This window comes from Uloborus diversus, chromosome 10, assembly GCF_026930045.1.
Source record: "Uloborus diversus isolate 005 chromosome 10, Udiv.v.3.1, whole genome shotgun sequence".
NCBI classification, from domain to species: Eukaryota; Metazoa; Arthropoda; class Arachnida; order Araneae; family Uloboridae; genus Uloborus; species Uloborus diversus.
The window spans coordinates 91,722,884-91,748,849 of record NC_072740.1 but is presented as its reverse complement, the minus strand read 5'-3'; the positions used below and the strand labels follow the sequence as shown (position 1 = coordinate 91,748,849).

Below are 25,966 nucleotides of genomic sequence, written 5' to 3'. Positions count from 1 at the left end.
GTGCTGCCATCTGAACCATAATGGTTCAAGCAGCCTGCGATAACAAATTGTAAAAATTTTCAAAAATAAAAACATTTCTCTTCATTATCTTATCTTATATGTTATTTCTGTGGATTATTTTTCTGTCAGTATGCGAGATCTTTCTTATCTCTTGAAGAAAGCCCCCCCCCCCTCGTTTTAAAACTTATCAGGCCGACTAATGACGAAAAATAGACTTACGTCTAAAAATCAAGTTTTCCGAAACCCTCCTTGCTGTTGCAAAACCTTCATGCAGACTGTAGTTCTTATGCAATCTTTTAAAGCAAAGTTCTAATACAATTTTGCAATTTTTTGCGTCGCTTTCGGCAAGGAAAAAAAAATATATATATATATATATTTTAAATAAAGCTTAAAAGCACTGGACTTGTTCGGTTTAATTCATAAGTTTTTTTCTGTAGAGCGTTCGGCTATAAACTATCTGAACTTCGAGCAAGCTCGGGCTGTCAGACATAATAGCAAATTTACATTAATATTACGCATTACATGTACCCATAACATACAACAGATAACACACATAATAAAATAAATGCAGTGGGAATGCTACTTGGTGTTTCGACTCCTTTATGCAGGCTACAGTTATCATTCAGATAAGTTGACTGTTAATCGAAGGGTGTTTTTCCTTTTTTTTAAAGCTTTGACTTCGTCCAGACAACTAAACATAATGTAAGCATAAAAAAGTATTAGATTTACCTCAAGGGAATCCTTTTTGTGCAGAAAAATATTTTCATTGTATGTTGAAATTGTATGATGAATATACATTTTGTCTACGTTCGAAAAATTACACTTAAAAAACGAACTCAGTTCGACTGGTTTTCGTTTTGAATTTCAAGTGTTCGATTAAAAGAAAAATATGTGCGGGCATTTAAACCATAACGGTTAAAGCAGCCTGCTAGGGGAAATTGTTCAATATTCAAAAATAAAAACACTTATTTTCAATCGAATTTATTACCTCTCTAGAATGTTTGTTTCAATCGCTACGTGAGATCTTCCTCATACTTCAATCAAATTCCATGTTTTACGAATAATTTTAAATCGTATCATGCTGGCTAATGGGAAAACATAGACGCATGATCTTGTTGTTTTTTTTTTTGACAAAAAGATTTTTTGCTGTTTTTTATTACGCATTCCTTCAATGAATAGCATTCGAAAAGGAAGGCGCAATTGCTAGGTTTGTTGGAGTGTCGTGCTGTTAATCAGAATGGCGCCAGTTTGAATCCTTGGCAATAAATATCTCTTTAATGTCTTTTTTTCCCGTCAGATGCTCACATGGGCAGGACTGTATTTGCAACAACCTGTTTTTTCACATGCAAAATTACTGCTTTTTCACGAGTCACTCAGCCACACTTTTAATGATATTTATGTTTGCATTGAAAATACGTACAACCAAAAGGTGAGCCATGATCAAAATATCACAACGTTGTATTTGTCGAGGTTTTGTTACTGATGTCTTCAAATTACATGCCTTCTCTTGTGCGCTTACTTTTTTCCGTTTACTTTTTTCGGTTCTTCTTCATATGTTCTTTCTTTGAAATTTTTAGAGAGCGAAATGCCTTATGAAACGATTCGATGCACAGTGCGGAGTACCGCACGGGTCGACTAGTAATATTGTAATACCTTGGCACTTTCCTGATTCATCAAGAGAGTTCCAAAAGCAATATTCCAAACATTGCTAAAGCTAACACAGAATTACAAGTTTAGTACCATAAATTTTACTCTCCTGCAATTCTTGCAACGCGACATGGTCCATAGACTTATCAGTCTAGACAGGCAACGTTACATAGCTCATAGACTTAACAGTGCCCTTTGGGAGCTTTATCAGTCTAGACGGGCCGCAGCGACCTTGATGCTGATAAACTTTATTAATACGGTTAGTTAATCTTTAAACTGGGAATTAAAAATATTTTTAATAACCGGGAGAAGTCTGCATTCATCCGATTTGTAGCAATTCAGGAAATTTTTTGACTATGATACTTGATTTTTCCACGAAGTGGATAAAAGCCATTAAAATCCTAAAACGTTACACGGAAATACTCAGCAACGTTTCGGAATCTTTTTTTTCCCAGTATGTTCCGCTTTACAAGAGCAGAGCATATAATTTCTGACATGCTACATGAATCTCTCCACTTAAACCCTGCTGTGTGAAATGACATCTTCTATCGAAATACAGAGCCTATAAAGTTTTATTTATTACAGAACTATTTTTCAAATTCAGGACAGCTTCCTTCATACACATATTCCTCTAACCTCATGCGTGCTCAGGACACCCGCAAGCATCCTAGAAGTAGGCAATTGTGCAAAACGCAATTGTGCTATCATGGAAACTCCAATTATGTAATCAAGAAACTACACCGCAAGCGTTTAGCCGAAATTATATGTTCCGCTCTACAAGAGCAGAACATATAATTTCTGACACGCAATAAACTACATGAATATCTCCACTTAAAACTCTACTGTGTGAAATGACACCTTCTATCGAAATATAGAGCCTACAAAGTTGTTTTATTTATTACAGAATTATTTTTCAAATTGAGGACGGCTTCCTTCCTTTGGTGGTCTATTTTACATCTATCAGTCACCATAATGAGGTCTTTCTACGTTATCGAGCCAATATCTTCAAATGTAGCCCTTTATGTCCTTGTACTTTGTTTGGCTTGAAATTCTGCATCTAACGCTGCTGCCAATGCTGCTTATACTTGAAGCATTTTGAAGCCGCTCAATCTGTCTGAATGTATAGCAACTTGATTAAAATCCTCAGCAGAATCTATTTTTTTTTTTTTTTGTCCCTATAGTCGGAGGTGAAGTAAGCTGTTAATAATATTATTCATAAAATTTGTTATTCTTATTCACTCGATCAGCATCCAATATTTTCCTCGCACTTTAAATTTTAGATTTTCAAAAATTCTTGTTTGAAAATCAATATCTTGATTCACTTCTTAGATATTCACAATTATATTTCAGGACACTTAGATGTAGAAGGAATAAAACGTTTTCGATTTTGCATCATTTAAAAACCTTTTTTATTTTATTTTCACACTATCACTTCTCTTCCAAGAGATTCCCATATGTCCTCCATGAGCTCAATTCTTCTTGTATTGAAAAAGGGGTTCCTTGTAACACGAAAACACGTGTCTGCAATCAGTTGCTTCTTTGCTCTTATCAAAGTTGTCTTTACTTATGTTACTTTGCTACACAAAGTCATTTATTCCTTTCGTAACGCAAGTTACGATTTTTACAGTAGAACCATTCTGTGGTGTTATTATAGAAAAAAGGATTTAAAATAACTTCATTTTTTAAAAAAATTTTCCTAAAAGCTCCGTTTCAAAGGGTGTCAAAATATCAAAATTGGGCAAATAATACGAATTTCTCCGACCCAGTGGAGGGCTTAACTGTCATACAAGATTAGAATATTTCGTCATGAACAAAAAATCTCATTGTGTAACCATATTCGCTACAGGTGATTAAAAGAGTTCATGCGCGAAAATTTTAAACAATAAAATCAAAATGCTATTTTTCACATATTTGGCGAAGCTACAAGTGGCTGCTTCAGGGCTTATTGTGCGATATCAGAATATTTTTATTACATGAACAAAGAATCTTACTGTGCAACTATTCTCGCTACCGACTAATAAAACTTAAAATTAAAATAGTATACATTTACAAATTTTGCGAAATGACAAGGGTCTAGCAGGGGGTCTTACTATATTTTAATTAAAAAAAAAAATTTTACACACATTTGACACCAATACACAACCTTTCCCGCCACAAGCATTTTCGATTTAAAAAACAAGTTAAAATTGACCCACCTTATTAACCAATGTTAAATTTCAATATGAAACCGAAGAAAATATTAGTTTCTTAGGCATAGTTATAAATTGCAACAAGTTCAAGGCTAAGAACGAATGCTGTGATAATAATCATAATACGTTTCGTCATAATTCATCTTCATTTGTAGAACAAAGTCCTTCTTCAGTTTTTAGACAGTGAAATCAAAGAACTTTATCAAAAGAGTGAAAAGTCCGATAAGCTTAGATAGTAAAGGTTTTATTTTATTTTTTTGTGTCACGATGTAAGCAGTATCATTGGATGTTTCAAAACAAATGCTTTAACTTCTGGTAACAAATCACTACTGATTGCTGTTTAAAAAATATCATATGCATCAAATAAGTACTTGATTGCGGGTAAGTCAGTATTTAGTATTATTTACAAACTACAAATGAGGTAGTTTGAAACAAAAGGAGGCTAGTGGGTTTTTTAAAGTTTCGAGGAAAACGTGTTTAAAGTCCAGGGTCTAGGCAGACTTCCATTGAAATATTTTCTAAATCATGTTGTAGAGCATCACCTACCCCAGAGCTACTAATTCTTTCTCTTCCACAAAACAGAGGAGAGGTTCTCCTACCATTTGTACTGATTATCCCCAAATGTTTAATTTCGGAATTTGCATCCCTTTGCTTCTAATGATGATATTAGAGAATCTGTAATTATATTGCCATAAATATCGATTTTCAATAAAATAACTTTTTCATTATAATGCATGGTAAAACTACAGATGTATTCTTCGAAAAGTAAACACCAGATATATTAATAAAATAAAGTAGGTAAATTAATGCTCTACAGTTCCTTCTTGAAATAAAATAACTGGGTTTTTTAGAACTGAAGTATCTCAGCCGGTGCTTGGATTGTATTTTACTAGAAAAATGTGTCCTCTAGGGTGGTTCAAAAGTACGTGTATAAAAAAAGTTCCTCCTAGATAACAGGACACCACTCAATATTTTTAGACTTGGGGATAGTAATATACTGCAAAAATTTTAGCTTCCTATTTCAACTGAAAGAGGGTTCTCAACCCCCTCCCCCCAACTTCATTAGTATGGGGTGGTGGGTTAAAAAAATACATTGAACTGAAAACACAGTGCTACATATTATAATATACAAGCGTAATATGCATATACATTGCAATAAAATAATTATTTACAAAAAAACAGCTGGTGAAATTAAATGTTTCTAAATTTGCGGCATTTTCTCTATTACGGCTAATGTTAAATTAAGGAGTCATTGAGCACCGTCTTAAAATTTGAGTAAGAAGCTAAAACTTTTACAGCATAATACTATTAGTAAGTCTAAAAAAAATGGGGGGTGTCCTGGACTGTAGCTAAAAAAAAGTTTTTTGAACCATCCTAGTGTCCTCTATCGGTTCGAGGTTTTCAGATAAACGTATTTGAATATAAAGGAAGCAAAAAAAAAAAAAAAAAAAACACATAAAGTGTTAAAGGTAGTGTTAAATACATTCATTTTTATTAAACAGGAAATGCATCCCAAAACGAAAAGGATCTGTTGTAATTTAAATTTTTTTCGGTGAATTTTGAACGCTCAAGTTTACCGCACTGTAAAAACGATTCAGAATCGTTCCTGGAAAATAATGGGCAGCTAATGTGCCCAAATTCTGTCAGTAACAAATCTTGCAGAAACCACGAAAGTTTCCCGCTAAAATTTAGCAACCTTCCTGAAAAAATCAGAAATCCTCTCGTTAACCCTTGATAACCTCTTGCTTTAATAGGAAATTTCCATATGCAAATGGACACACGTTCCTTCGTTTTGAACTCTTTTGTAGCACACTTTTTATATCACTCATTGAATACTTCTTTAAGACCCACTTCAGAGGACAAACTAATCTATCCGACATTTTGGCTCTACGAGAGCTCTGAACACAGCCTTCCTTCAGTCTTGCAAAGGTTTCATTGTAGTCGTTGTTTGATACGTGGTGTAAATAACTGGTGAAAAGTTTAGTAATACGCCACTTCGAGTAAATGAAGCAATGTTTCCTCAGTTAAAAATTAGCTAAGAGAAATTTTTTCCTCTAAAGGGCTCCATTTTCATACCTGATATATTTTTAATCTTGCTTAAAGAAATCCTCTCTTATTATAGAGTGAAATAGTCAAATATCAATCTAGCTACACATCTGAAGCTTATGCGCCAGTTTTCATCAACGCGGTTTTCGTACACATACGGTTTTTCACAGGCGAAGACTTGTCTAACTAAAGTGTCGGATGAGTCAATCTCCCCTAATATAGTAGCCTGACCTATCTTTACAAGAATAAGTTTTTCTGTAAAATTTTCAGCAATCTTACTTCGTGGACGTAAAGTAAGCAAGAGTCTACGACCTGTGAGCTCCTTTCTCTTCGAAACCTTTGAAAAGGACAGGCAGACTTATCCGACACCTTAGTTCCAAGACAGCTCTGCATCCAACCTTGTTCCTAATATTTACAAACACGTTATAATATTCACTGGTCGCTACGTCGTAAAAAATGTTGATAAGTTGAGTAAAATGTCACTTAAGGTAAATCTAGAAAATTAACTTAGTTTACAAATTCAACAAAAGTGTATTGTTAAATGTTTACTGTAATAAAACTCATTTTCACACCTTATTTGTTTTTAATTTGTTTTAATTAAATGTTCTTCATTTACTGAACAAAATAACGAAACATCAATCAGGCAACACATCTAAACCTTGGACACCCCTTTTCTGCAACGAGATTTTGTACAAATACTAGTTTTGTCCCCCGTCAATTTTTGAACCAAAAAACACGGATGAGCCAGCTTACTGATTGGTTGTCAAATAAAAGCAGTTCAAAGTTTATTTGTACGAAAGAAAACAATGATTTCACAAGACAGTAAAATAACGAGCTAATGTGTGCATCACATGACTTCCTTTTACACCAATTTAAAGTTATTTCCCCATTATTGGCAATTTTAATGTGATTCAATAGTTAACTCTTTAAATATCACCAACAATGGCCAAATGGAAACCAGATTTTTAAAAAAAATAAAGAATAAAAAAAATCTCCAGATTTGTCGCCAAGTTGGCGACAAAACTTGGCGACCAAAAGCTTGGCAATATATTGCCAAGTGTTTGCATAAATTATAACACCACTTGAGTTTGCATTGAAATTAACATTGATTTCCCCCCAAAAAGGTGTAAAAGACCCCTTTTGAACATTCGAATGCAACCGAAAAGGGAGGTGTACAACTAGACCCCACTAGGAGTCTTCGTACCAAATTTCAACTTTCTGGGACTTACCGTTCTTGAGTTATGTGATATGGATACGCACATACATATATACATATGTACATACAGACGCATGATTCAATAGTTTACTCTCTGAATAGCACCAACAGTGGCCAAATTGAAACAGATTTTAAAAAAAGAAAAAAAAATCGCCAAATTTGTCTCCAAGTTGGCGACATAACTTGGCGACTAAGACATTGGCGATATATCGCCAAGTGTATCGCCAAATTATAACACCACTGGAGTTTGCATTGAAATTAACATTGATTTCCCCCCAAAAAGGTGTAAAAGACCCCTTTGGAACATTCGAATGCAACCAAAAAGGGAGGTGCACAACTAGACCCCACTAAGAGTCTATGTACCAAATTTCAACTTTCTGGGACTTACCGTTCTTGAGTTATGCGACATAGATACGCACATACGCACATACATACATACGTACATACAGACGTATGATTCAATAGTTTACTCTTTAAATATCACCAACAGTGGCCAAATTGAAACAGATTTTTAAAAAAAAAAGAAGAAAAATCGCCAAATTTGTCTCCAAGTTGGCGACATAACTTGGCGACTAAGACATTGGCGATATATCGCCTAGTGTATCGCCAAATTATAACACCACTTGAGTTTACATCGAAATTAACGATGATTTCCCCCCAAAAATTGGCAAAAGACCCGTTTAGAAACACCCGAATGCAACCAAAAGGGGAGGTGCACAACTGGACCCCACTAAGAGTCTACGTACTAAATTTCAACTTTCTAGGACACACCGTTCTTGAGTTATGCGACATACATACGCACATACGTACGTACACGCACATACGTACATACACGCACATACGCACATACATACATACGTACATACGGACGTCACGAGAAAAGTTGTTGTAATTAACTCGGGGAATGTCAAAATAGATATTTCGAGTGCCTATACATTCTTAGGCACTTATCCGCGTGTGGTCGGGTTGAAAAAAAAACTCAACATTAATTCGGGGGTGAGCAAAATAGAAATTAAGGCCGAATTTTGAGTGAAATTTTTTTCGCGAATACAAACTTCCTTTTTTGTAAAAGGAAATAAAAAGATAAATCATAACGTAGCTTTAGCTCACCTTAAAAGCCTCTCATTTAAGGATTCTAGGATTAAGAGCGTGCATCACTAAATGATAATAGTTTCAAAGAAAATCATCCCAAATAAAAGTGTTTCAATGAAAAAATGTAAATATTTGTCTGATTTTCTGAAGAATAACATTTTTTTAAATACGAATTTGCAAGCAGAAAGTAATTTAATTGTTCCTCTGGTAGGATGTTTCTACTTTTAAACGGCTACGACGTAAAATCCACTCCTAGATGTATTACTTGTGAAAGAATTTTACGTCTCGGTCGCTTAAAAGGTTTTAACATCAGCTGTTGTTGGTTTTACAGTAAACTAACGATTATTAGCATAATCGGTCGCTTAAAGGATTTTAACATCAATCAGGCAACTCATCTAAACCTTGGACACCCCTTTTCAGCAACGAGGTTTTGCACAAATACTAATTTTGTCCCCCCGACAATTTTTGAATCAAAAAAATGGATGAGTCAGTTTACTGATTGGTTGTTTAAAAAAAGCAGTTCAAATTTTATTTGTACGAAAGAAAACAATAATTTCACAAGTCAAATGTGTTCCCAATATATTCTCAAATGTATTGACCGGCGTAGCTATCGTGGATAACTGATTTCGGGGACAATTCACAAGACTATGGAAACAGGGAACAAATCAACACAAGGATGCATTTGAACAGCGTTTCACAATAGGTAGCATAAATGGATTTTTGGTTTACCAACATAAACTATTTGCTACATATTTATTTCCCCGTCATTTTGTTCAAATTTGATATGAAAGCAGCCGAACCTCAATTTTTGGAAGGGCGAAAATTTTACATGTGAAGAAACAAACTTCGAATTTTATCGAATGAGGAAATATGAGCGCACACATGCATACCTACATAATCCCTGATGAATATTAAGTCATCATAACTAAAAATATTCAAAAATGCAATTTTTGTAATTAAAAGCATGAAAAAAATACAGTTTTTTTTCATTGCTCTCTCCAAATTTGCCAAATAAGGAAATTTTTGGAAGGTCTCAGTGATCCTCCTATTGGAGCCTCCTTGTATAAAAACTTCATGTATTTTCAGTACGACCTAGAGTTAACTTCTACATAATCATTTAAATATTTAAGAAAACATGGATGGATGGATGTTACGAAGTTGTAACCCAACAAGATAACTTAGGATAACGCTTATCTCTTAAGCTGTAAAAAATGTCGATTTACAGATAAGTTCAACAACCTACAAAGATATCTTCTTCTAAAAATAATTTGTTAGTTGAAGTTACCGATTTCTACTTTTTATTAAGACAGTTCAATACGAACTAAAATATCACGGGAAACGGAAAGTCATGAAATTTGTTTACATTAAATTCAAACAAAAAAAAATGAATACGTTTTTATTTTAATGTATGACGTAATTATCCTCTTTATTAACAACCTTTCGTCATCTAGTATTCAAATTTTCAATACCGGATGGATGAAAAATCAATTCGATTTGGAGTAAACTATCTATGGGTGGTATTTTGGTTCTCAGCTAAATTTTAAAGTTTTTTTGTCGATCGGAATAAACAGATATTGCAATGTCCTGTGAGTTGACAAGCCCACTCTAATTCATTATTTTTTCCTAGTATTTGCAGTGATCAGAGTGGTCTTACTTAGGTTGACTTACCTTTAGCTCATCTTGGGTAAAATCCCGTACATCAGACTTGATGGCAATCCTCTCACCAATTTATTACTTGGGATGTTTCGTTACGATCACTCTGTACGTGAGTCAGTATTGGGAGTTCTAAAACAGATGCACTGAATTGAAGGGTCGGTGGGTGCTTAATCGGTAAGCCTTTCATACTCGTAACTGGAAGATTCCAGGTTCGATGTCAGCTGGTCGAAGATCCCCCGTGTTCGTTAATGGTTAATTGGGCATGTTAAATATGTTCGTGGTCACGAAGTCCTCCAAGTTCCCATTCAAAACCAATACCTTTGGTGTGCTGGATCAGGGGTTACTCAGCTCCTGATCTGGATCACAAAAAGAAAAAAGAGCAGTCCTCCGGGCCACTTGCAACCACTCAAACCACGTATAGTGGAAGGTACGGGGGACCTTGAAGTGTAAAGTGTATTGATATTGATGTAGGGAGGTGCACCTGATTCTTTCTTATCGCTTCCGTTATTTCTTTCTTTTTATTCCGTTATGAATACTGATTCTTACTAATTAAAAACATGATTAAAAGAGCTTAAAATATTGTTATTCTTTGCTAGATGCTTTGTTCTTTTCCATCTCTAATAATTAGATTCACATTTTTAGTATATAACAAAAATTTTGTTTGGGCCACAACTAGTTCATAGGTGGCCACATCTGGTGAAAATTGCTCTAAATCAATGGCACCTACTTATTTTCATTTAATTAATTATGTGGAGGATGTCCACAAATGATGTCAAACTTTAAGGGGGAGGGGTGATATGAAATTGTGATAATTTGTGACAAGGGGGAGGGAAAGCATAACAAGAAGTGTGACATCACGCATTTTTTATCAGAATGTGTTTATGAAAAGTACCGAGACATATATCAAAGAGGGGAGAGGTTTGGTGAAGTGTGCCACTTTGTGACAAAGGGGGAAAGGGCACTTTGTGATAAAGGGGGGGAGGGCAACATTTTTGAAAAAAAAGTGATATCATTAATGGACAGCCCTTTATATGGATATATTTATCTTAAGAGGGTTAAACTTTGAGCAATTTGATATATAATTTATATATGCATTACCATAATGCAGATGTAAGTAGAATATGGTTTCTTATCACTTTTGCTTATCCTAAAACTGGCCACAATTGGAGCACTTTAAAAGCTTTGAAGTACTCTGTTAAGTGTATAAACCGAAACAATCACTTTCACTGTTCTGTTTTTCAGATAAAACATGTTCACTACTTCAGTAAGAGTAATTTGCATATCTGCCTTATTCCATTTAATTGGATCTTCAGACAGTGCACCACCTCACATCATATTCATCATCATTGATGATCTGGTAAGGCATTAATCTAAACTCCACTATGAGTTAAATTTGAAGAACAAAAGTTAAACTCTTATTTATATTTTATTTTAGCATTATTTTAAAGCAATAGTTTTATTTTATTTATAATATCTCTCTCCCTATCTATATGTAACTCTTATTTTCTTTTTAGAGAGATAAAGAAAAGTTCTTACGACATCTCTTGGCATTCTCTTTGTCTTAATACATTAACTTAAATTAATGCCTCTATGTTACGATGCACAATGAGAACAGTTATGAATTTGTTTAGAAATAATTAGCATTTTTCTTTGAAATTAAATTTTGACTCTGATAACAAGATACTTGAACTTGGACCAATTCACTTGTGCTCGGGTTGAACGAGGAAAAATTCTTACATTAGCACAACGTCAAACTCCGTAACTGGTAATACAAACTGGCTTTCTTTACCCCAATTTTGAAAAAAATTAAACCGTTTAATACTGTACTCATCGGATGTAATTTTATTAGAGCCATACTGTTCTCGTAATCATGTAACTGCTGTTGCACGTAAAAGCAAAAATGTGTAAACAAAACCAAAACAAATCATCAACTGTTTACTTAATGTCCAATTTTATTACTATAACAAACAAGCATTGACTAATATTTCTTTGTAAATTTTAATGTAAGATTATTTCAAAAATAGAAAAAAATAAAAGGCATCAATGTCAACTATGTGTAGAAAGAAAGTTTAGAATGTGAAAAAAAAAAAAAATTGCTAACTTTTTGTCAAGATAGTCCCAAAGATATTCTATCGGATTAAGGTCTAAAGATTGTGCTGGCTATTCCACTCGCTCCAAGAAGTTACCCTAAAGATAGTGCCTAGCGGCAGCAGTTGGGCATTAGCATTCATCATAATCAATAGTGCAAAAAAATGAGAACCTGCTTTTTTTATCTTATATCTGTGATCAGCGTCATCATTTAACTTTGTATACAAATTTTGTTTCATTTACCTTAGCCATTACTTCACCCGAGTCCCTCATTATTTTTCAGGAACGTTCAGGAATTTCTTTTACAATGAACCTTATGAAGGCTGATGACCATTTTTAAAATTCAAAAGAGTACATGATTCAATCATGTTTTCAGGGCATAGAAACTAAGAGTTGTATTTTTGTTATTTTTTCTTTCTGCAGTATTTGTCGTTCACAAAATTTTAGTAGTAGTGATACCTTTTACGCAGCGAGGAAGTTTTCGTTTTCTCCCGACGATACTTTAAACCTAGGCCTTTTCAACTAGTCATAAACAGCTCAATTTTAAAAAATTAATCTTTTAGCGATCACTGGTGTTGTTATTCACCGTTTTGCAACAATCATTTTCCTTATTGTGTTTTTATTAGCTTCAACTGGTCTTCCAGAACAAGGTGTCTTTTCAACATCAAAATTGCCGAATCAAAATTTTGCGAACCAGCTTTGGTACTGGCAATACATGTATATCGGCTATTTTTTTTTTTATTACTAGAACAGAAGTTTTACCTTTGTTGATAGCGAAAAAATAGCAACCTTTTCTATAGCAAATACGCTGAAAATTCTGATTTCACTCTTCGTATTTGAGAAGTCTCCAACCAAAAAGTACTGCGTAGATTCAAATAAACTTTTTCACAAGTAAGCCTTGCCAAATAAGCTTTCAAAATAAATAACGATTACACGGCGTAAGTGTGAAGTTTGTGGTGAAAAAATACAATGAAATCCTGTCGAAAAAAACGAAATTACTTTCCGAACAACTCAATACTTATTTATTTTGCACTAAAAACACTTCAGATCGTGATTTTTTTTTTTTTTTTTTGAAAATTAATTTTTATCTGTAACTCATTTTTACCAGGGTTGGAATGACGTCAGTTTTCATGGCAGTCAGCAGATTCCCACCCCAAACATTGATGCCTTGGCAAGCGATGGAGTCATATTAAACAATTACTATGTCCAACCTATCTGTACACCCTCGAGGGGAGCCCTTATGACAGGAAAATATCCAATTAAATTAGGTAAGTTTGCTCAAATATCGCTTAAACCCAAGATAAACGAGCTGATGTGTGCATCACATGACTTCCTTTTACTCCAATTTAATGTCATTTCCCCCATTATTCGCTATTTTAATGTGATTCAATATTTATTCTCTAAATATCACCAACAATGGCCAAATTGAAACCAAAAAAAAAAAAAAAACTCCGCCAAATTTGTCGCCAAGTTGGCGACAAAACTTGGCGACCAAAAGACTGGCGATATATCGCCAAGTGTCCGACAAATTATAACGCCACTTGAGTTTACATCGAAATTAACAATGATTTCCCCCCAAAAAGGTGCAAAAGACCCCCTTAGGAACATCCGAAAGCAACCAAAAGGGGAGGTGCACAACTAGACCCCACTACGAGTCTATGTACCAAATTTCAACTTTCTAGGACATACCATTTTTGAGTTATGCGAGATACATACGCACATACGCACATACACACATACGCACATACATACAGACGTCACGAGAAAAATCGTTGTAATTACCTCGGTGATGGTCAAAATGGATATTTCGCGTGTCTATACATTCTTAGGCACTTTTCCGCATGTGGTCGAATCGAAAAAAAAACTCAACATTCATTTGGGGGTGAGCAAAATGGAAATTAAGGGCGATTTTTGAGTGAAAATTTTTTCGCGAATACAATACTTCCTTTTTTGTAAAAGGAAGTAAAAAGAACTGTTCGTTTGCAACCTTTGGATATGCGCAAAACTTCTAATGCCTCTAATTTAGACCAGAAAGTCCTGCAGTGTTTTCACTTCGTAAACTTATTTGACCTAATATGCGAATCATTATTTGGCGTTGCAATAATGAAAACATAATCACCCGAAGTCGCCGTTGGTATTTTGTTCTTTATTCTTAGATCCAACCAAACATGAATGCGTATCAAAAAGGTGTTCAAATGTGCGTCACAGAAAACGAAAAGCAGTATCATCGAAATTTCTCTTCTGTGCATTATTGTTAATATTTCTTGGTAATGGTTGTTTGCAAAATTAAATTGTCAGAGCCTGATTACCGCACAGGCTGACTAGAGGCCGACTAGAGGCTGACTACTGGCCTAGGGACCCCTCTTCCTGAGAGGCCCCAAATTTTTAAAAACTTATGCATAGCATTAAAAAATTATGCAGTTTTTGAAAATAATTAAAAATTAAGGATTTAATTTAAAAAATATTTTGATGCTTTATTAGTGTTTCTCTTATTTAGTTGGTTTTATACGAGTGAGAAAGCTTTATTTCTTGAGAATTTCATGCAAAGTATAAAGTTATTCACTAGTTTTTTCCATAAATAAACCGACTAATAAGGGAAAAAGACTGAAAAAAGAATTGTTTGGTGTATGGTCTGTATATTCTTTGGAATATTTAGGTGTGGGAGAGGGGGTGCAATATGCTCTTCACTATTTAATTGAGTTATAAAAGCATTAAGTTATAAAATGGATGTAAAAACAGCAGTGTCGATGGTAGATATATGCAAACAGAGCGATTGCACAGGCCTTTACGGCGCTTAATACGAGGGCCTCGCAAGGGGACTGACATTGAGAAAAAGTTAAAAATCATTTTGCATTGACCTAAAGTGGTTGAATAGAGAGGGAGAATTGCCTCCAAAGTATTATGGATCTGGGTCCTCACTTTTAGATAGTCGGGCCTAGGAAATTGTGCAGCAGCTTATTGGAAATTAAGTTAAATAATATTAAGCGGTGTGATTGAAGTGCATCTGTATCGGTTCTTCAAACTGAAAATTGTTATATACAATGAATAATGTTTATTTATACATTTATATCATCACATTTTTAAATCAGCCATGCATGCCTTTTATTTTGTTATTATTTTTCACCAAAGTATGTCTGAGAGATAGTTTTAATACTAGTTACAAACATTAGAACATAACCATTGCAAATGCAATCAACTCCAACTGCTACAAAAAATAGTCTTGATGCAAAAATGTAACACAAACGTTAGAAACTGTTTTTACTGTAGAAGTTTGTCATGGCAAAGATTTTCTATAACCAGCCCAGCTATTAAATTAAAAACATTAATTTCACGAAGTATTTTTATTTTTCCTTTTGCAGTGCAAGAGCATCACACTTCTAAAATATAAAAATAATAATAATAATAAAAAACTGACATGTTTTTCATTGCAATGAATTTACGATGTATAACTAAATATTTTTACTTATGTTATCAATATTATGTTTAGGACTACAACACGATGTAATTTATGCTGAAGCTCCCTATGGATTGTCCCTTCATGAAACTTTGCTGCCGCAACACCTGAAAAAGCTAGGTTATGCAACGCATGGCGTTGGAAAGGTTGAATCTTCTATAACTCACTTACAGTATATTACAAACAATGTAAAAATTATTAATCATTTGGGTTCATCTGCAAATTTGTCACTATAAGATACATTTCCTCAGTAAGAGAAAGTAGATTAAAGATGCTCACTTAAAAGAAAATGTAAATAGCTAGTGAAATTCACACAAAAAATTAATATTTTGTTAACAAAGTATAACTTCAAAGCGTAATAGAAACAGTTTGTAATTAACTAATTTGCATAAAAGTTTCAGGATTCTTTTTTATCTTAGTTGCACCATGCATTAAACGGCAATGCCCGACATTGAAGAGGAATTAACGCTCTAAATTTGGATATAAAATTTAACTGCAACAAAATCACACTCTGTGAAGTTATATAAGCTGTTCACACCACTACATATTGCCTACTTAGAGCAACAGTAGGATATCTTAGTATTATTCCTGGAATTAGATGTCTTAGTGTTGCTCTGAAGTGACGAATGTGTAAGTACGTATCCGTTGTCTACTAAGACCATTGTCAGAAGGCAGCTGCAACTCAACACTGTCTTCCTCTGAGCTGGTGCCATATGCTCACCAGCTTCCGCGAGCGCTGTCAACCTTCATCAAATTTGACAATATTTTCTGTACGATGTAATTACCATAGTTGCTTGTGACTTCTTGAAACACTGATGGCAAATGGTAATTCTCATTTATGAAGAACATCTAGTCCTTTATGGGCGCAGAACGCACATAGTGTTGTTCTGAGTATTCATATGCAGCTTGAAGACTTCAGAAAATTGTAGGAGTAGGCTGGAAAGTTTTTTTGCATTTAACACACTTTCACCTTGCACCATCAAATTTATCCTTGCAACAGTTTTCTTCAGTAAAAACTGCAAAAAAAGATTCCTAGAGATGTCGAAACAGCATTCTTCGCCACCAAAAACAGGGCTTTTTTCCATAATGAGATTCAAAAATTGCCATCACTCGAGCAAGAAGTCATAAAAAACGTTTTAATTTAAATCGTACAGTGTATATTGTTAAATGACTTAAAATTGATATATCTCTCTTTACCAGTTAGAAACTGTAGAACTCATAGGTGTAGCTTGGGAGGGGCATCTTGATGGAGGGTCACCTGAGCTCCCAAAACATTTTTTTTTTTCTTACTATTTCTTTTGCTCCCACTTTTTTTAAAAAAGATACTTGATGCCTTCTCTCATCGCACCTGGCCATGTGAGCTAAAGCTCCTATATAAGGGGAGCTGACTTATCCGATATTTTGATTCCAAAATTGTCGCGCGAAAAAAAATAGTATTTTTACAAAAGCCTCATTGCAGAAAACTGGTATCCAAGCTTTAGATGTGTTGCCTGATTGATGTTTGATTATCTTATTCTGTAGGTGAAGAGGATTTAATTAATGCAAATTAAAAACAAATAAGGTGTGAAAATGAGATTTATTACAGTAAACATTTCCCGGTACATTTTTGTTAAATTTGAGACCTAAGTTATCTTTCTAGATTCACCTTAGATATAAGTGACATTTTACTCAACTTATCAATTTTTTTACGACATAGCAACCCGGAATTATTGTAACATATTTATAAACACTAGAAATGAGGTTGGATCCAATTCTGTCTTGGAACCAAAATGTCGGATAGATCAGCTTGTCCTTTCAAGGGGCTCTAATGTGAGCAAGTTCGTACTTTAAAATTTCGAACTTCATTCGGTTACTTGAGAATCCCTCTCCCCGCCAATATTAAGTCGGGGGGCACCCCTGATGAGAACATGCTTAGTTCTTATCTTACATTTGTCATTACACTAGTCCTTCCATTTTTATGCAAATCTGATTTCAAGCACTTTTTTTTTTTTTTTTGCAAAAAATGACGTATGCGCTTTATTTTTGGACCCTTTATAGTTATATACTGCATTATTATGTCTAGTAGTACAAATTACTTTTTAGAAGACGGAAGAGGTATCCCGTACCTAACTATTTGGGAGAAGAAAATTCTCAAATTACTGAATGAAACTCCAGACTTAACGGAATGATTAAAAAATAAATAAATAAAATACAAGCATGCGTATATTCCTACATCTATGAAAAAATACATCAGGCATCATGAAGAAAAGACAGAAAAAATGGCTGCAGCGTTGCAATACCGTCTCACTGTTTAAAAAAATTTCGGATCATCAGTCAATATTTGTCGAATAAAACTTTTTGAAAGGTCACAGTGACCTTCTGTGTCCTCCTATCGGGAAACCTCTGCTTGCCTCCTCTAACGTGAACCCTGGCTGCGCCTATAATTGCAAAACTCTTACTGTTTCCAAATTTTTTGAATCATTAGTCAAAAATTGTCGGATGAGAACTTTTTGAGAGGTCACAGTGACCTCCCATTGGGTTGCCTTATGAGCCCCTCCCTCCCGTAACGTGAACTCTGGCTACGCCTATGGTGGACATTATATTCTATAGGAGGCGCAATGTGTAAAGCAACATTTTGAAGTAAGAGCCGAGCGTGCACTTAATGTTTCAAGGTAAATGTTGCAGAATCTGTAATAAAACACTGCAAACAAATAGCTAAGGGACACAAAGTATGATGATGATGACTACTATATCCTAACAGGAAACTAACAATGATAATACTTAGTGATTCCGATTGCATGATTTCAGTTCTATTTTCTCTGCAGACATTTGACTGAACGGGATTGCCCGCTGAGCGTTCTCTCTTTTCTCCTTCTGCATTTTTGTAAGATATTTTAGCATTGATGTTATTTCCGTTTACCAGTTGCAATTTAATTGATTTTTTTCCATTATGTTCATTAACATTGTTCATGAATGAATCAGAAAAACAAAATCGACTTAAATATATCATATATTTATCAAATAATATTATATTTAACCTTCAAAAAAAAAAAAAAAAATCCCGAGGGGAAAAAATAAGATTTCAATAAAATTCTTCTTCAATTCTTTTTTTCATGTGCTAGAGCAAACTACATTTTTTTTTTAATTTTTATAATTCCGTGTTGGCGACGTTTTATAAAGGAATAAGAATTTTTATATAATCCTAATTCTAAATGTTTTTCCTCGAAGTCTCTCACTAGTCAGAAGTTCGATTTTTCAGTATTCGCTAACCCAAATCAAATTACTTTTCACCAATATTTTTTTCTCCATTTCCTTTGTTGTAGTGGCATTTAGGACATTTCAACGAAGAATACCTCCCAGTCAACCGAGGATTCGACTCGTTTTTTGGCTATTGGACTGGGAAAGAAGATTTCTTTACGCACACTGAGCAAGGAGTAAGAACTTCTCTGCAACCATTCAAAATTGCATTTATTTTACCACACATTCATGTTTTAATGTTTGTTCTCTTAGGAATATTATGAAATTGCCTTGTTAAATTTTAACTTCTACAGTTCAGAACTGAAAAGCAACGAGCTGATGTGTGCATCACATGACTTCCTTGCACTCCAATTTTAATGTCATTTTCCCATTATTAGCAATTTTAATGTGATTCAATAGTTTACTCTCTAAATATCACCACCAGTGGCCAAATTGAAACAAGATTTAAGCAAAAAAAACCCGTCAAATTTGTCGCCAAGATGGCGACAAAACTTGGCAACCAAAAGACTTGCGATATATCGCCAAGTGTCCGCCAAATTATAACACCACTTGAGTATACATCGAAATTAACAATACTTTCCCCCAAAAAGGGGCAAAAGACCCCTTTCGAAACACCCGAATGCAACTAAAAGGGGAGGTGTACAACTAGATCTCACTGGGAGTCTACGTACCAAATTTCAACTTTCTAGGACATACCGTTCTTGAGTTATGCGACACACATACGCATATAAGCACATACATACGAGGGCTGTTTTTTTATCAACTTCCGATGTGGTATAAAAATAAAACTAGTGAGAGTAATTAAATAAATTTATTATCAAAAGTTAGGTACATTATCAGTTACTTTTCAACATAATCACCATTTAAACTGAGGCATTTTTCATACCTATGTACAAACTTCTTAATACCTTCTTCATAGAAGTTTGCCGCCAATGATTTGAGATGGGTTTTTACGGCGTTTTTAGCAGCCTAACTTGTCAGTTACAATAGTGTATAGGGCTGACCTTGAAATCTCAGGAAACTGATCGGATAGATCCGTAATCGTAAACCCCAGATTGCTTCTTACAGTTTGGTCAACTCGATTAACGAGGTCTTTGTTTGCGACCGACTTTCGTCCTTGGCCCCCTTTATCATGAATGTCACCTCGTCCATCTTTAAATTTCCTACACCAATCACGCACTGCACTGTCACTCATAAAGCTTTCACCGTTTACGCGTTTCATTCTACAGTGAATTTCTGGTGCGGATAACCCTTCAGCTTGCAAGAAGTGAATGAAACTTGGCGGGAGATTCTATCATGGTAGCCATGTTTATGTGTCGCTAGATAAACTGGTAATGGCGTCAGACGCCAGAAAACGAGTGAGGTTGTAGTGGGAGAGGTGCGCAGTCGACTGCCGCGCATTGCTGACCGATGCCGCTCGCCCTGCCGTCTAGCGGCACGATCGGAAGTTGAAAAAAAAACAGCCCTCGTACATACGTACATACGAACGTCACGAGAAAAGTCGTTGTAATTATCTCGCGGAATGTCAAGATGGATATTTCGGGTGTTTATACGTTCTTAGGCACTTATCCGCGTGTGGTCGAGTTGAAAAAAAAAACTCAACATTAATTCGGGGATGAGCAAAATGGAAATTAAGACCGGATTTTGAGTGAAAATTTTTTCGCGAATAAAATACTTCCTTTTTTGTAAAAGGAAGTAAAAATCACCTACCACGATATCGTGTTTCACTTGGTTTGGTAGGAAAGTGTTTTTTTTTTTTTTTTTTTGCTTTTTCAGCTATAATGTATCGTAGGACGTATTAATAAGAGACACTGCTTAAAATTGGGCAAAATGAACTGTTGTTGCTGTTTTTTCTAATTTCTTATCGCAGGGGTGTCTCTCCCCTAACTGCAAGGACGCCTCCCCCCCCCCAACAAATATAGCGAAGATCCCCCAAAAGCAAGAGCCCCCCCTCAAATGAGAAAAATACTCCTCAAAACACCCCCCCCCCCTAAAAATTTCAATGGCGCAGTCCGCACCATGACCGTTCCCCCCACAGGTGGGCCCCTGCTTATCGGTTCCTCACTGTCTACGGGTCTAATTCACTCTGCAAGGGCTGGCAGCCATCCTTTCATGTAGCACTTATCTTTGGCAGGTAACCAGTACTATTTTGAGAAATTTGTCATCCATGTAAAGACATCTGTGCTCTCTCGGTGCGAAATTGCTTCAGCTTAATTTTTCAAACAATGTCCAATCCCTAAACTCTAGGGATCTTCAACAGGTCGTATACGACATGGACGCTGTTGATTTCAGCATCATGAAAATCCACCGACTGGAATCTGGTTTTAATCCGCGATCTTGTGAGTAAGATACTACTGTCTTCTAAACACTTCGGTACTCTGCTAGTACTACAAATTAAGCTGCTTTCAGCTGTTTTTACAGAAAAAAAAACATTTGTTTGCAAATCGGCCAAAACTTAGAGCTTTAAGACTACTATGTTGGGGGGGAGGGTGGTATCTGTAAAAGTGTAATAAATGATAACTGTTTCATAAAAGTAAAATAAAAAGTTCAATGAGCCTACATAGCGTTTTTTTTTTTTTTTCTGCTTTTGAGGTGTACCAGTGTTACAGTGCACGAGAAATATGCAGTTATTTAAGCTTTATTTGTTTTCAATTCCTGAATAAGATAAGATGAATTTGGCTACACAGAAATAGGGCTGAATCACACATGTCCTCAGTTTCGGAGTTTGCTCAAATATTAGCCATAAAAATTGCAGCGCCGAGTAGGAATCTCTGGAAATTAATGAAATTTGATTTAGATATCACCGGCGTTCAAGCAAAAGTCACTGAACCCAAGATCAGTTTCTATTTACCATGTATCTATACCTCCTACTACCTGAGAAGCATTGAAAGCTCATTATATTGGTAGTATCTTTCCAAATTTTTATGATATTCAACGGGAATGTTTTTTATAAGTTGTCTCATATACTTAATAACGTAATTTTGAAGGTTATATAAATTGCAATCTTTTGTTCATGCGCAGTGAAAAATTATTTCCTCTAAATGGTTAACTTATCTGTCATGCATCCTGTCAAGTTTTCGGAAAGCTTGAAAGAGTTTATTGGAAAACTGTCTGCTATGAACCGAAAGAAAGCTGGGGGAAAATCGAATTTCGAAGCAAATTATTTTAGTATAATTATCATTTTAGAATACAGGTAATACTTCTACTTAAATCCATAGAATAACCGTATGTAGCAAGTAAAAGTCATTTGTCTCCTGCCCATATATATCATTGTTTGGGATTCCCCAAAGACGAGGTCCTCAGGGGTTCTTGGACTTTCTTCAGATTTCTAGGTCCATGAAAATTGCCTAGCTCTGCTAGATAATCTGGGATAAATAACAACAGCGAAAGCAATTTGAAATTTACAGCTCACCCCCAGAGTTTTACGATGCACGATGATTTTTTTTTTTTTTTTTTTTGAACTCTCTTGATTTTTTCGATTCGTTGCTGGTCATCTAAACGCAAGCTTGATCGATAAACTTTTACTGGAGAGTGTGAGCGAAAGCATATCGTTTGCATGACAAAAATTACATAACAATTAGTCAGGTATTTCTCTAGAACTTAGAAAAATGTGTTAAATTTGGGAAGTGTCCGGATACTTTTGCTATATGTATATACTAAGCATTTATACAATTTCTTTGTAATTCTAGACTCTACTTACGCATGGCCTTGATTTTCATGATAATAATGAGAATGCTTTTGGATACTTGGGAGTCTATGGTACAGATATATTTACTCAGAAGGCTGATAGCATTATAAATAATCACAACAAATCCAAGGTAAGCAGTCATTTTATTTGTCTTTTACAAAGACTTGTTTTACAACATTTTTTTTCAGCAGTTATGTGCTTATAAAAGCCTCTTCTGCGAAGAGTTTGTTAGCTGTCAAACAGTACAGTCAAGCCCGTTTATTAGAATATCGGTTAAAAGAATATCCCGCTTAATGTAATACATTTTCAATGTACCAAACCGTTGATGTCTATTATTTTAATCCCGTTTAATGGAATATCCCGCTTATTAAAATAATTTTTCGCTGAAAATTAGCTATTCTATTAAGCACGTTCGACTGTAGTTGCATTTTGTTAACCTCAAAAGTACATGTATACTATTTCGAAACAGACTACTTCACTGTAAGTATTGACATTAATTTCCTCAGCATAACTAGAAAATTTTGTACCATAGAAGGGAACTAGAATAAAGAATTTTCATCATTCAACAATTCAATCAAGTAACTGCTTAAATTTATTATTTTCTCGATAAGTTCATTCTAATCGTTGTTCAAAAAATATAAAGCTTAAAGCAGTAAATTCTTATCCTATCTATTTCTTGAAAATCATCATCACTTAATTGATTATGCACAATTTGACTCTTATAAGAAAAGGAAAAACTTGATTTGAAGGGCTCGGGGCAAGAATGTGATATGCCACATGATGTGAATTTTTCAGTTGGCCTTTTTCCAACTTATACAAAATATTTGTAGAACCTTTCAAAGGTATTCTACATTCTATATTCTGCAATACTAAAACTAGATTTGTTTTTCAGCAAATGACATAATTGATCGGCATATTTATTTCAATTTTAAAAGTGATGAGAAACAAAAATTTTGATCGAAAAGTCACTCCTTGTGGCTTGCCACATTTCTTCCCCCCGAGCCCTTCATTTGCAACACATGTATAATCCCCTTATTATTATGAAGTTTAAAGAAATGAATCTTGTAAGCATGAACAAATTTCCTCTCAAAAAAGCCCTAATCCTTCAGCGTTAGCTTTGCAGACAGCCAAGATAACTTTCCCCTTTCTGGGCTCATTTTCACGTTTATATTTTTGAGAACTGGGCTCCTTGATCACCAATTAACTGTTAGTTAAACACGTAAATTCTGCGCCTAAACTGAGTTTTTAAGAAATTCAGTAACTAAGAAGCTGCCCATAAATATGTCACAGGTTTTTTTTTTTTTTTTCACCATTTTTCAAAGTACCTCTCCCTTTGTCACAAAGTGTCACACTTCACCTTACTCTCTCCCCCTCCTTTGTCACATGTCATACTATTTTTCATAATCATTTTTTTTTATAAAAAAGAAGTTCCTGCTGTCACATGTGTTCAGGGGCGGACAGGCTGACTTTGGTCCAGTCGGCAAAAGAATACATTGGCCCATCTCTATAAATTAAAAAAGTTAAATTAACCAGTACCGGATCTCAATTCTTCCGAATCGAGCAAAGACATTAAACTACCGCTAGTTCCTATTTTCCTTCAAGTTTCTAAATCAAGCTTAAAAATTCTAAAAGGAGAAAATTGTGAAACGTAAAATAAAGCTAACCCTTATACATTTTTTATGGGCCTTCAAAGAAGGAAACCAATGGTTGTACTCAGAAAAGGCACATCTTTAGACTTCTATATTGACAACATAGGAAGAACACGAAAAAAGGAAGGAATCAGGTAAATTCCCCCAAAAATTTTCGGAATTGGTTGATCTATATAGGCAAAAGGAGAAAAGAATTAGGAGAAGGGTTTCTATAGTTCCCTCCCAAGTGATATTTTAAAAATTAATGTCAAAAACCGGAATTTTACAGTTTTCGGTAACGTTGAGGAGAGCGAAAAAAAGAGGTTCCCCCACGATTTTTTTTTTAATTTTTTTTTTTCAAAATTGAAGTCTAAGTTTGTTTACGATAGAATGTCAAGGTCTCTTCCCAGAAATTCTTCGAAATGAGAAGATTTAAAAATGCAATTTTAGGTTACCGTTGGTAAAATTAATGGAACAGGGAAGCATCGGGAGCTCTTTACGAAAACATTTCGACTTTGAACTATTACAAAAATGCAAAACGATGATTGGTCACATTTGAGAGAAAAAGAGGCTCAGTGATCCCATTTGGAAGCATTTAAAAACTGAAGTATACTCTACCCAATTTTAAAATACATTTAGTTACTGTAGGGAAACCGGTGACTCTCTTTCGGAATTTTTCGACATTGAAATTTTAAAAACATAATCTTATAACATGTTTGAAAACATTGAAAGAAAAGGAGACAGGTTTACCGAGTGTTTCCCCCAAGATTTTTTGGGAGTGCGCCGTGCCCTTCCACTTTTAAGCTAACCTTTGACCCTTGACTTGATCAACCTAAAGCCCTCGAACCAAGAAGAAGTAGCGACATCGTTTTCCCCTATTGTCTGGTGCCGCTTCCGATTCTTATTGGATGTGTCCGATCACGTGGGCAATCGTTTGACATGTTGGGGCCAAAATCTGAGTGCTACCGGTCTTTTAACATTGCGTTCTCGCTATTCTTGCTCATATTTTTTTTTTTTTTGTATATTTATTTCTTTGTTCATTTTAGCATCTACTTACTGTGCTGTTAACTGCGTGAATAGGGCAGAATTGGGCACCAAATTATATCGTTTACCTAGAGGGAAACGAAATAAAGAAAAAATTAAAATCTGGGTGCATTGAATAGGCAGAGATGACGTAACTTTTTTTTATCTCCCCCCCCCCCGCTGTGCATCCCTGTATAACTCAATGTTTTTTTGTATATATTTTTAATATTTGTTTGCATTCAAACTCACGTTTTTTTTTTTTTTTTTTTTTTCACCCAACGCATCGTAGTTTAAAATATTGCATTCCTTGAGTTTTTACTTTTTTACAGTGAGTTCTTGTTCATTTCTTCTTTTAGGATTATTTTAACAGGATATTTTTTTTTTTTTTTTTTTTGCTATTTTTGGTGTTTTATAAAGTATTTACTGAAACCTTTCCGTGTAAACACGCATTTATTAAATGGCCAGTTCTTTATTTATTTATTTACTTTTCTTCAACAATATCGATATATTTGGCCAAAATTTAAAATTCAAATTATTTTAGCGCAGTTAATATTTAAAACTTTATCGTCAATGCTTCTATTTACCTCAAATCTGTAATCTGAATGCTTGTTTAGTGAATTCGGGAAAAATGCCAGTGAAACGAAAGCAACATTTTGAAACAAGCAACTATTACTTTTATGTTTAACAGAATTGTATGCATGCATTAATGTGCAGTACAAAATCAGTAACACGAGTAATTAATTCATCTCTTTATATGTATTTTAATATTTTTGTTTAAAATCTTAAGCTAATTTACTATTTTTATTCTATGATTTTGTGAGTTAATATGACAAATGTCCCCTTTTATTCATTTACATTTAAAAAAGAAAACAATCAATTATTCACGGACATTATGTTCTTGAGAGAGTTGATGTTGTATAAAAACATTTATACTTATCCGATATCTTACATTTTAACAATTTTGCAATATAAAACTTGAAACACTCACCGTATTTTGCTGTG

General features: G+C 34.5%; 1 protein-coding gene across 1 annotated transcript in view; it reads left to right on the top strand.

Moving 5' to 3' along the window:
* Positions 1-25,966, top strand: part of LOC129231090 (arylsulfatase I-like) — a 70,885-nt gene that overhangs the window by 5,881 nt on the left and 39,038 nt on the right. Inside the window, exons 2-6 of the mRNA XM_054865337.1 lie at positions 11,112-11,203; positions 13,043-13,202; positions 15,422-15,534; positions 18,691-18,801; positions 22,315-22,443. Of these exons, the coding sequence (XP_054721312.1) occupies positions 11,112-11,203; positions 13,043-13,202; positions 15,422-15,534; positions 18,691-18,801; positions 22,315-22,443 (605 nt within the window). The remainder of the gene's footprint in view (positions 1-11,111; positions 11,204-13,042; positions 13,203-15,421; positions 15,535-18,690; positions 18,802-22,314; positions 22,444-25,966) is intronic.